This window comes from Argiope bruennichi, chromosome 3, assembly GCF_947563725.1.
Source record: "Argiope bruennichi chromosome 3, qqArgBrue1.1, whole genome shotgun sequence".
NCBI classification, from domain to species: Eukaryota; Metazoa; Arthropoda; class Arachnida; order Araneae; family Araneidae; genus Argiope; species Argiope bruennichi.
This window is the reverse complement of record NC_079153.1, coordinates 127,003,068-127,016,421: the sequence shown is the minus strand read 5'-3', so window position 1 is coordinate 127,016,421 and position 13,354 is coordinate 127,003,068. Positions and strand designations below refer to the sequence as shown.

At 25.7% G+C, this 13,354-nt stretch overlaps 1 protein-coding gene across 4 annotated transcripts; it reads right to left on the bottom strand.

Moving 5' to 3' along the window:
- Window positions 1-579: 579 nt before the first annotated feature.
- Window positions 580-13,285, bottom strand: LOC129963237 (phospholipid hydroperoxide glutathione peroxidase-like). 4 transcript variants are annotated; one of them, XM_056077450.1, is made up of 8 exons: window positions 13,114-13,285; window positions 11,599-11,640; window positions 10,311-10,354; window positions 8,789-8,889; window positions 5,126-5,273; window positions 4,333-4,478; window positions 3,060-3,144; window positions 580-1,122 (listed from the first exon to the last, which is right to left on the bottom strand). In XM_056077450.1, the coding sequence occupies exons 1-8, from the start codon at window positions 13,196-13,198 to the stop codon at window positions 1,084-1,086; spliced, it is 690 nt and encodes a 229-aa protein (XP_055933425.1). In that variant the 5' UTR covers window positions 13,199-13,285; the 3' UTR covers window positions 580-1,083. The 4 variants fall into 4 exon arrangements, with proteins under 4 accessions (XP_055933425.1, XP_055933427.1, XP_055933429.1 ...); XM_056077452.1 differs by having other exon boundaries at window positions 11,599-11,637; XM_056077454.1 differs by lacking the exon at window positions 13,114-13,285 and adding an exon at window positions 12,331-12,346.
- Window positions 13,286-13,354: the final 69 nt, after the last annotated feature.

The following is a 13,354-nucleotide window of genomic DNA, read 5'->3' as shown; positions in this document are numbered from 1 at the left end:
TGAAATTCTTAGTCTGTATAATTCCAAGTGATCTTAAATAATTTCACATATGCTCATTAAAAGTTTTTTAGATAGCACATTACAAAGATTTTCTTAGTAAAAAAAAAAAAAAATCTTGTTGAATTTTGTTGTGAAAATTATTTACTATGGCAGCCCAAGTGTTTTATTTTTATGATTCAGAAGATATAAGTTCTTTTTAGAATATAGTTCCAATTCAGACAAACAGAATGACAGAAAACCTTTCAGATTGACAGTGACTCTGAAAATATGGATAATATTCCTGATGCTGGAGACAATGTTTCATGGAATTCAGAACTCCATGGAACATTATTGCTTGCTATAATTATTAAATATGAATAACCCAAAAAATATTAGAAAAAAATAATTTTTAGAATGACCATATTTGAAGCCTTTGTCATTTTTGGGAAAAAACTGCCAGCCACAAAAGGCAGTTTCTACTTAAAAGCCCTGTTCAATAATGTGTTAAGATTTCAAATCTGAAGGTTATATAGATAATTTTAAATATCGGCTCAGAATTGTTAGTGAACAATTAAGAGGAGAAAAAAATTAACAAAACAATTTAAGAAAATTCTTTATTTGTAACATTCAAATAATTCATAATAAACAGCATTTTAAATAGCTGCACAGGATATATTTTCCAGTATTCGAAAAGAGATTGTAAATAAGTATTCATCAAACTTAACCAACCTATTAAAAGGTTTATAGGAAAGTTGTCATATCATTATTACAAATTCTTTTCAAATAATGGAGATACACCCTATACTATATGCTGCCACAATCAACTATGAAAACACAAACAATTAAAATATAGTAAATCTTGGTGCTTTAATTAATATCCCAGAGAAATTATAATGATTATATTATATGAACACACTTTAAAAATATTTCAATAAATATGGTGCAAAAAATGCTGTACTACCAAGTTTTGTTCTTTTAAAATAAAGGCATGTTGATACATACATCAAATATTACTCTGCCAAAATAATGGTTTATGAGAATATTGTCATTTAATATCAACAAGCTCCATTTATAAAGAAGAAAACTGCTGAATACATGACTTTTTTAGGCTTTGAAATACTTCAGAAGGTCTCGTTCTATGGCCTGAAAAAAAAATTTATCAGTCAATAATGTGTCTATGTTAAAAATACATATACAAGGATAATCTTATCTTTTCTAATTAATACAGAAATATTAAAAAATAATAATAATAATAACTAACCACTAAGTTAGAGGAAAAATAATAAACTGACACTCCCCCCCTTTTTTTTTCTTATCATACTTGTCCTAATTTTATCCATTTTACTTAAAATATTTTACAAAATAAACACTTTCAAGGAGCAAAGAAAATGCACAAGATCTTTTTAAGTGTTTTTCTTTATTTTTGTTCAATGTCAATTGCTTAAAAATGCTTTGCATAAATGGGAAATAAAACTATTTTGGTTTTTTTAATTGAAAATGTGGATAGCACTACCTGCAAAACTATCAATATACTCATTCAAATATATTTTATTCAACTAGATTATAAAAAACAACCAAATACAGTCAAATGTACCTTATTTATTTCTTTTAAAATAAAAAACACAGATAAAAATAACCTCATTCTCATTTTAAGAATGTTTAAAGTAACTTAACAATTTCTACTTCTTCATTCATTATTGAAAGTACTTTAGTTGCTAAAAAAACTGATCAAGTTTTAGATTAAGTTACATGCTCCATTAACATTCCAGATTTTTAAACACTTTGAGAAGTGTGAATATCTGTACCTGAAAACTATATTTCAGAAAATTAACAAAGTTAACAATTTTCTCATTTTGAACCAAACCCATCAATACACATTGTCTGTGCTAATGTTAACACAACTCCAAAACACAAATAACAAGATAAAAGAATTTTGATTTTTTTTTTAATTTTATTTTTGCATTCAATTCATAATTTGTGAAAACAATAAATTAAAGGGCAGCAACAGAAAATATATATTCAGCTCTTCAAAACAAAAGTCATGTATTAACATAGATTAGCACGTTACTTTCAAATTAATTTACTATATATAAGAAGTGGATAAATCAGCTTTTCACTTTTGGAAATTTTTTATAGCAACTTATATATTATTTCACACATATACAATTCATACATTTAAATGTACTAAAATACAAATCTAAAATAATGAATCACAAACAAGTTTTGATCATAGCAGAACTTTAAGATGTATAATTAAATAAACATTTGTTAAAAAAAAGTTAAAAGATAATCTATTAAAAATTGATAAATAGTTTCATATATATATTAGAAGCCATGCTATTAATATTCATGGGAAAACAAAAACAGAATTTTTAATTAAGAAATAAACATATCAAACCCAAATGAAGCATCTTTTTAACTTCGAACAATAAAAATAAATACAATCCAATGCCTGAAGGCTTTATTTAGGTTTATCTTAAGCAATATAGTTATCTGTTTGCATTGAGTTTACATACAAATAACTTTACATTTAATAAAACATTTACAAGCAAAGCCAATGACAAAAAAGTTTTAATTTAAAGAAAAGTAATTTTTTAAAAATATTGTTTGGTCGTTTGTATATGTTATAATGAAATAATGTGGAGATTAAAAAGTTAAAGACAAAAGACTGAATATTTAAACCATCTGAATAGAAATTTTGGTTTATAATTAAACAATTCCAAAACAGTCTAGGAAAAAAAGGCATGCAGTAATGCGATATTCCATTGTCATGTAGATAATTTGTAACTCTAAATTATATTTTTTGTTTAATTTATTATAAACTTTACAGGTGAGCTTAGCTTTAAAAATATTCCATACATTCCATAAATTTCTATATTGTATTAGATTTATAATATTGACAAATAAAGATTTCTTAGATATTTATTTTGGCTATTAAATCAAATTTAAAGCATTTCCATGCTATACTGTTTCAGATATATAGGTTCAAATTTAAAATAAACACTAGACAAATTTCATTACAAGTATGAAAAATGTGTAATCAGTACAACAGTATAATATATAATGAAAAATTCTCTTACATTTGGTTCAACATTTGGAGCATATCTCTTCACAGGCTGGCCATTTTTATCAATGAGAAACTTTGAGAAGTTCCATTTTATGAAGCTGTGGGAGGGGAAAAAAGCATTAATATGTTAGAAAAAACAAACAAATAAACACTGAGGTAGCATGAATAAACAATATCAATTTACTAATTTTAATGAACTATGATATCATAATTTTGGTTTTAAAAATTTATCAGAGATTTTTTTTTAAATTTACATAATTGATTAAAAGTAAATCCATTAGTAGATGTGATTGATATACAGTTTTAAATTATCTTTTTAATTCAAAATGTGTGAGAAAGGAATAAATACTAAAAGTTTTTTTTTTCTTCACATGCTTGCTTTGCAATAAATTGACAAAAAATGAGAGTCACTTCAATAAGTGTTGATGAAATCAGATAGTACAAACAAAGAATAAACACAATTCCCAACTACCTTAAAGAAGAAATTATTATTAGGAAAAGAAATGTTTAGCTGTCTGAAAAATTTCCAATAGTTTTTTTCAATAAGTCTGATTTACTGAAAAATAATGATACTCTCAGTAAAAGCAAAGTTCAAATTTTCAATCAATAAATCTGCTTTCCAAAAGATCAAGCACAGACCATTGTAAGATTGCACATGTCTAGAAACAAAAAGGCCCTCAAAGTCAACAATCAATTTAGCTTTAACTGTTTTAGTTGTAATATGAATGATGAAATTATTTCCTGTGCACTGGAGTTCCACTTAAAGTTCAGCTATTTGATTCTTTATTATGAAGATACAAAATATGGAGATTTCAAGAACAAAGCCCAGAACATAAACACCTATTTTTTAAAACAGTTAACTTTAGATATGCATTAGTACCTACAGTTGGGATAAAAAATGTACAAATGGATATTTATGTTTTTAAATAATAAACCAAATATCTGTAGATAAAATGTTACATAAGTTAAAATTAAAATTTAAAGAAACAGTGGGAAAATAGTATAATTAAATAGGTATGTTGTTAAACTCTTATAATGCCAGGACTGGAAATTGGAACTGAATCCATTATTCTTATTATAATTTTATCAAAGATGAAATCCCCAACCTACCGAAGCATAAAACATAATTCTTATTGCAGCCATAATACTATATAAGAAATTCTACTTCTTGAAGTTCTACTACAATATAATCTTTTTTTTCTATAAAAAAAGGTTTTAACCAAGTAAAACCTTTAGAAAATGCTAAAATAAGAAAGAAATTGAGGGAAAATGTTTCTGAAACTTACTTTCCGAAGGTTCCACCCTGCTTCTTTTTTAAATAAGACCACAATGGATGAGTATTATCACCATTGACATCAATTTTACTAAACATATCAAACTGGACGTTATATTGTTTGATAAACTCTTTGATTTGAGATTCAGAACCAGGTTCCTGAAAGAGCAATTTCAAAAAAGTATTCTTTTTTATTGAAAATAAACCTACACAGGATTAAGGGGGGGGGGAACTGTTAGTTAATGTTGATTGGCACACAAAAGTAAAATTTGATATAATAATATTCCATTAGTTGCCGAAGTCAATGAGTTAATGAATATCCAAGAACTTCTCATGTTAGTTATGAATAAATCTCAAAGTTGCCATTTGAAAACCAGGATTCAATTTAAAATTCCTAGTTTTATAATAAATCCCTAAATAATAAAAATAATTTCTTAAATAATTTCATCAGAAATTAGGAAGTAAAATCAAAAGTGTAGGGTATGACTGAAATGTATAAATTAAACAGAAAAATTAATCAAATTCATTTTTAATTTTTAATCAATGCTTAATTCATTATTATGAAATTTTGTAATCAAATTTTTTCTGAAATGTATTGTCCGATGCTCCATGAAAGGGCGGGAATTTAATAAATTTAAATATACAAATATTATAAAATTGAAAAAAATTATACAAATTATGTCTCAGGGATGAAATAAATCAAAGTTAAAACTTCAAAAATTTCATCCGTTTTGCTATGCACTGTTAAAATTTTATTATCGAGAGAGAGAGAGAAGGAAAGAAACAGTAAAACAAAACAATCTTACCTGACCTCCAAATTGATTGCAAGGAAATCCCAGAATTCTCAAGCCCTCAGACTCTGCATACTTTTCATGCAAAGCCTGTAGTTGCTTATAATTCTGGGAAGTTAAACCTCACTTGGATGCCACATTAACAATTAAAGCAACATGGCCCCTAAAAAACAACATTATTTATTAGTGGTACCAGTGCAAGGTTGAAATTTACCCAACTATATTGTGCTATATTTTTTTTTAAATAATACAAAAGTAACACCCATTTAAAAAGCATATTTGATTTGATGTATTATTATTTCTCTATTCTGAAATTATATTAACATTTTTTGATTGCAGGTGCCATAAATTTGAATTATAGTCAATAAGAATAAATATCTGAACCAGCAGACACAAATTTACAGACATGCTATTGAAACACAATATTTCTACCAAAAGCTGCCATTCGACTTATCTATGTATGAATATAAATAACTAGAAAAACAGTAATATAGTTTAATTTTTAATTAAAATTTTTAAAAAAATGTTCCAAGTACACATTGCTATCTTTGAAAGTATATCTATGACAAATTTGGAAGAATTAGATGCAATTGCCTGCCTTATAGAGTACTGTCACACATATATGTACCCATCTCTTTTATATTAATCTTTTATGACAGGTGTGTCATATATGCATCACCAACTCATGGATGGTGATGCATATGTGCATTTTTAACTGGAACAATTTTAAAATGCCACTAGATGGCTTCCTGAGTCCATTACTTTTGAAATAAATATAGTTTTAGTATCTTGACATTCAATTTGCTCATATTTAGCCTTTGGTATTTTACTCATTATTATTTGGTTTTTACTATTAGCTGTTGAGGGGAGGGGAGGGGGGTAAGAGTAATGTAAATAAACAGAGCTGAGTTGAGTAACTTTCTATTTGATAAAATCATTTGCATTTTTGATGTCACACTGAATTTTCTTTTTTGTTATTACTATGTAACCGTAACTTGTCTTTTTGGGTTTTACCATCAGTTCTGTTGTATTTCGTGTAACTTCTCATTTTATAATGGAAAATCTTGGTTTCAGTTTATTATGACAAAAAAATGTGATTTTCCAGAGAAAGAATGTGCTTGTATTATGAATGAACTAATAATCTAAAAAGGTAGCAAATATGACAATGTTAAGATTTATACTTTATTATTATTTTGCTATTTTTTTTTTCAAAGTTAGGCATAGTGATGCAAAATCCCCATCTGCGGGATGATTTCTTCGCGTGCATATGTCTAGAGTAGAGGCCTCCTGCCCTGAAAGGGTTAAGAGAGTATTGTGAAGTTGCAAATAGACCTCAGATTTAAGTACTATGCTCCCCTTCATAATTACTGCAAGGATGCAAGCAGCAAGAAAATAATTTTACTTCACTGTATTATATCTCATGACTTGAAACATGATGTTAGTATAGTATACAAGATTCATCAACATTTTCATGGCTTTCTGAAAAGGAACTACCAATATATAACAAAATTCATTATTTCAATAGTGTATATTTTGGTCACTGTTAAAAAAAATAATATAAATTTATGTCAGCATATGGAAAATTTTCAACTTAAAACCTTTTTTTTCTTTTTCCCCAATTAGCCAGTAGTAGGCAGAGGGGGCAGAGGTGAGAATAATAAAATTGAGGTTAATTTCAAATGTGTAACTAGGACAGAAAACCTTCAAAATCTGATAACCAATTACAAAAAAGAACAAGTTTAATTGACTTCTGCAGAATCAACATCATAATTATTAATTTTCAGTTTATTTTTAAAGAACACCCCTGATTTTGGAAAATCTAATAAAAAAATGTTAAAACTTTTATCTAAAAAAAAAAAAAGAATATTAGATTCTTTTTTAACCAACAGAACTTTAGAATGACCGTGGCCACTTTAATCAGTAGTGATGAAAAACCAGCTCTCACTTTCAACATATGCAATACACAGACTGTGTTTACAGAAATAAAGGATGCACATATTAGTTGTACTTATAATATGGCATTTGGGCATAGTGAGTGATTTAAAAGCGTAAGTCCAAAAAGCTTTTACACCCTCTTAAACTATTTACTATAATTTTTCTGGATCAATGGGAAAATGCATATAAATATCCATTTCTTACGTCATTGCAATTACAGAACCCCTAAAAACAATAATTGGAACAACTTGCCAAATCTTTTAATGTTATGCTATCTACCTGTGTTATTAGAATTCTTTTGCTTGTTATTGGTAGAACTGATTCAGATCATTAAAGAAGATAGCTTTCACAGAGTAGCAACTTGGTGTTGCCGAAATTTACCTGATAGACCACCATTGCGATGTTGTTGGACAATATATTGTTGATAATGCTAGATACATATGTTTAGAAAAAATGTGAGAAAATTTTAAAAAATTTAAGAAACAAAAGACCTAGAATTATAAATATTCAAATCAATAGTGAGGTTTTTAATGATACATTAATAATTCCAACAAACTAAGTATATATTTAACTTCACAATTTTATATTTATTTTTTAGTTATTTGTTTAAAATGTCATTTCTTAAAATGAAATCCATAGTCTTGGTTACAATACATAGCAGTAGCTATTTTCCCCATAGGCACATTGGAAAGCAAATATAAACAAAGCAAAATTGTTGTTAGGTTTAGATGAAAGGAAATTCACTTTTAAAATATTGCAGATAAAGAAATGAAGTCAAATTTTTCACCCTAAGAAGTCAAAAATAAATTAAGTTGCAAAAGTCATTAATTTCTGAGATGTAACTAAATATCTCAAATAATACAATGTTGTTTGACAGAAGTTCAAGGAGGGGAGGGGATTTTATTCATCACACATAATTAAATTCCCACATATCACATGATATTCAGTTTGTATGTTAGTTTTAGAAGTACAGGAATGTTTATTTCAGAACATGCATTACAAAAAGAAGAAGGGAAAAAAAAAAAAAAAAAAAAAGATAAGGTTGAATGAAAGTTGAACAGATTCTGAAAATAGATATGGAGGCATACAACAGGAAAAGCCGACAATCACATTTTATCCCAAGATTTAGAATTGTTCATATTATTATATCTTTCAATTCACTTCCATTAGCTTTTCTTATCACTATTCTTAACATATATTCTGAAAATTAACAAACATATTTTAAAATATAGTATAAAAATTACTATAAATTAAAAATACCATTAAACTTTTGTGTACATTTTGGAAATGTACTATAATTTAAAAATAATATAATCTAATTATTTATGTAGTAAAATTGAAATAAGCAATCATCAGAAATGACAGAGGCAATACAATGAAAAAAAAAAAAAAATGCAAATGAAACACAAAATAACAACTTTCATATTTTTCATTTACTCTGTTTCCTTCTTTTGCTTAGATATAGAAAGCTTCATAAAAATTATTATAATAATACAGTTCAACATATTTTTAATACAATTATTAATAATGGATGAAAATAAATATATTTTAATAAAATTTGTGAATTAAAAATTTGGTAAAGTTATATGGTTTTAGAATTTAAGAGAACACATAATTTTCATTAAAATGAAAAATTATTACAATGTGTGTGCCTCTCTTCTGGAATGATATACATCACAATTAATTACTTAATATTAAAAAATATTTCATTAAATTGAAAACATATGTTAATTAATGACTTACCTATACTTCTCTAAGGATACCACATTGCCATCAATATCTATGGCTGAAAAGTCATAGATTGACTTAGCTGATTTCCAATCTGCATTTCCTGGAGCTGTGGTCTAAAAAAATAATTTAACATATTAAAGAAAAATTCATATTTCAATTTATTTAAAAATAATTTAATTCATTATTTAGAAAATTCATAACTACCCATTAGAAAAATTATATATTTAAATAAAATTTAAAAAAACATTATGCAACAACACTACAAAATACACAATATAAATATACCACATTTTAATCTTTTAAAACACTTTCTCTTCCTTATTAAAATAACTGTCTTGTTAATGTCTCAACATTTTTCTGTGACCACACACACACACACAAAAAAAAAAAAAAGAAGAGAAGATTTAAAAATTTTCTTTAAGAAAATACTTACTTTAAACCCCCTAAAAATTGATAAAAAAGAAGCATCTTGTTTTATAGGAATGATTTAAAATTTAAAATATCCAAATCATTTGACTTCAATATGGGAATTTATTTAAGATTCTTAACAATTACAATTCTTAAAAAAAAAAAAAAAAAAAAACCAATAATAATCTTTCAATGTCCTTGATGCAGTAATTCAAAGTTTTGTACAAGATTCAAATCAAAGCAGATATTCTTTAAGTGTCCTCAGATGGGGATATCCACTTAGTAACATCTCTCATTTCTTCATGTGAAAAGTGTAACTTCGTGCCAGAAATTTGTTCAGTGTATTAAGCATGCTACATCTTTTCATGCATAAGACTTTTTATAATTTTTATTTAAGATTTTAAATTTTATTGATTTAAATAAAATATTCTTTTGCATAATAGTTTATTAATTTTAGTTTTTAGTTACAATTTATATTACATTGGAATGATTTTCATTTTTCTTAATTTACATATCTGTGACAAAAGTTACGCTAAAACCGTGTGTCTAAATTTTTCAGGCTCATAAACATATATTTTAAAAGTGCGTTTATATATGTGTGTGTGTGCATATTTTAAAATATTCATAATTACTGATACTGTAATAAGAAGCTTATAAATCATTTCTGAAGAATTTCAAAAGAATAGCTTGCTATAGAGGGTAATATCCACAAATGAGAGGTCTCCCCCTCCCAAGAGGAACATTTATATATATCTTTACAGCATCACCTAGACTCGCTTATTAAAAGTTTTCCCATTATATTCCTAAAATTTTAATAAACTATACCAGAAAAGAATTGTATAAACAGAATTTATTAAATGTCAATTGCAAATTTTGCTTTGTAAAAATATTTTGCATAATTCTAACAAAATTTAAAAATTACTAATCATTCAAAAAATTAATTACAATTTATACACTTTAAATTAAAAAAAATATTTTGAATATTTACAAATTTTAAACTACACAGCCATTGCATAAGTCCATTTAGAATAGAATTTTAGAATTCTAACACATCAATACATACATAATTCAGATCCTTAAAAAGAATTACTAATTTTTTTAAAATTTCAAATTTATATATACAAACCATATTTGCTGCAAATGGTACAACTTTGCTTTCTGTAGGCCAAACTGCAAGAAAAAAAAAAAAAAAATAGAGAGAGGTCAAATATTCAGTTTATTTTTATAAAGCATAAAAAGTGACAATAATGAAAAAAAAAAAAAAGTCTTGATGAGATACTGAAATTAAAGTAAATTTGATCCATATTGAAACTCTTGAAGTTATAAACTATGACCAATAATAAAGGACAAAATATTTCAGACAGAAAGCATCACAGTTTCATCCCTAAATAAGTGGATAAATAATACTTTTATATAATTTCTTTATTGCAAAAGGTTGATTAAGGATTAAACTAGTACAGTAACTAAATAATGTTCATTTATGTTATTTCATTGCTTTTTAAAAAAATATCACATTATTAAATCACACAAATAAAGTAAATAGGATTTTAAAATCATCACAAATCGATTTCTGTTTCCATGTGCAAATTCTATATAGTTTGAATAACTTCACCAAGTCAGCTTTAAATTATATAATTTTTTAATAAAAGGGGCAAGATGGCCTGGTCTTAAAGTATTGGCTTTGGAACTGTAGGGATCCAATTTCGAGACCCGATTCCACTGAAGCAATGCCATGTAGGCGAGTTGAAGTTAAATGTCCTCCTACTGGTATGGTGTGGAATTTTCGGAAGGGTTCATAGCTAAGGTGTTGTTCTCATGACCCAATAACACTTCAAAATTACGAAGCCTGGCCTAAAATAGGGGTAGTAATTGCTTAAAAATGGAATGTTGAACTTTTGAATGAAATAGGGGGAAGGTCTGATATAATATCAATAAGTTTTAAATTCTTAATGTAATAGAATAAAATCTAACAGAAAATTTTATTTAAACATAAATAGGAAAAATCATTAAATTTTTTAAAAATCCACCTTGTATTTGTAATTAATATTTTAATATAATCTGTGTAATGCAGAATTGTTTTCTAGATAATAATAAAAAAAAACTGTTTTTAGATATTTTTTTTTTTTTAAAGATACCTAGGTTGAAAGATCATAAAACTCTAGGTATTATATACCGTTTTCAACTCCGATTCTACACTTTGAATATCAAAATATAGTATAATTGCCTTTTTTTTTTTTTTTTTTTTGATGGAGACTAATCTACATGTAAATAGGTTATATTTCATGTAATCAATATAATATTTAATGAGAAAATTATAAAAAATTGTAAAACTTTTCAAAACCAAATTTATGATATAAATTATATAAAAACAAATTAATGTATAAATAATCTTTAACAACAACAAAAAAGAATACCAGAGAAACTGAACAAACTATCTAGTCCTGGTGAAGATGCTGCTGAAAAAGAGCCAATCATTAATGACTTAATTTCAAAAACTGTGACACAATGATAAAAACAGTTAAGAAAAATTTAAAAAAAAAAAATCAATATTTTTTTTTTAGCTTGATATTTTATTATATTTCAATTACAAAATACAGTTTAAAATAAATAAAATAAAAAAAATGAATATTTTTTTCAAAAATAAAGGACATTTCAACTCTAAATTTTATGAATTTAAAAGAATTGAAATGAAGTTCTAATAAAAAATTAAATTCTTTAATAACATCAGATAATTACAGTTAATTTGTTTGCCAATTATACAAGAAATTGATTATGAAGCATTTAATTTCATGTATAATAATTTCTTCATTAAAATTATTATTCACATTTATACAATTTAAGAAACTTAACAACATTTTAGCCAAATCTTTTACAATAGAGCAGTGCATTAACATTGTTTATCATTCACTTTCTTATGCTTAAAAGTAACTCTTACAAAACTTTTCAGAACAAATTTTATTTCTATCAATTCTTTCAATAAATAAATATCAACATAATTAAATTCAATTCACTTAAAAGAGAATATTTTGTATTTCACAATATTACATCACTACATGATAAATTTAATCGCATCTTAAGAAAAAGATTCTAAATATTAAAAAAATTATTATTGCTTTTAAATATTAATTTAAATTTATTAAAAATACTTTTAAGATATTTTATTTAGATGTGCTGCTTGAAATAAATAGTTCGCAGCAATGCGATTTAAAGTATAGAGGTTTAACAGATAAGAAATCCTATTCATTCATGATCACAATGGAAGAAAAATAACTTATCAAAGTTGACATAAAAGAGTGCAATCATTATATCTATATCCTGCTAGTAAACAAAAGTGTAATTGAAATAATATTTTAATTCGTAAAAAAGTTTAAAAATGGAATAAGGTAAACTATAACTAAAACTATGATTTTTCAATATTGAGAATTTGAAGCAGATTCCTGTATATAAATAAATCGAAGAAACCAATATTAGAAATTAAAAAAAATATTACTTAATGAATAAATTATATCGCTATTCAAAATAAAACATTCACAAAATACAAGAGAAGTAACATATTAATTCAAAAATCGTTTAAAATTACAAAAAGTCAAAATTTCGACAACCTTTAGGGGCGGAAGGTTAAAAAAAATAAAACCAGAAAATAACCTGCATAGAAGTATCTTTTGAAATTCTACCTGATGACTCGGCAAATTGAGGTAAAAAGATTTTTAATATTTATTGCTTGCAAATTTAAGGGAAACATCGAAGACAATAAACATTGCTTTTGAAAAATATAAGGATAATTTGAAGGATAAATTAGATATTTCCCTCAATTACTAGCCGGCTCGTTTACTTTCTTACATTTTGACAACAATATCCGGTTTCAAAGAATACATTTTTGTTTTGGCCTATGCGTAAACTATCTAATGTAACTCATAAAATTTACTTACACAACAATCTCCGCAAGAACATATAAGAAACCACACTAACCAAAGTCAAAATTATTACAGTTACCACTAGCCGACCACAACGCATTTGATTGATTGTTGTTTTATAAATAAACACGGAGGGAGTGAGGGAGCGTATAAGGTTGATAAAAGTGTGTCTTTCTTAAAAGTATTTATTGCATCATTACGCATGATTATGAATTGCGTCAAAACTGTAGTTGAATTTTTTCTCATGTTATGAAAG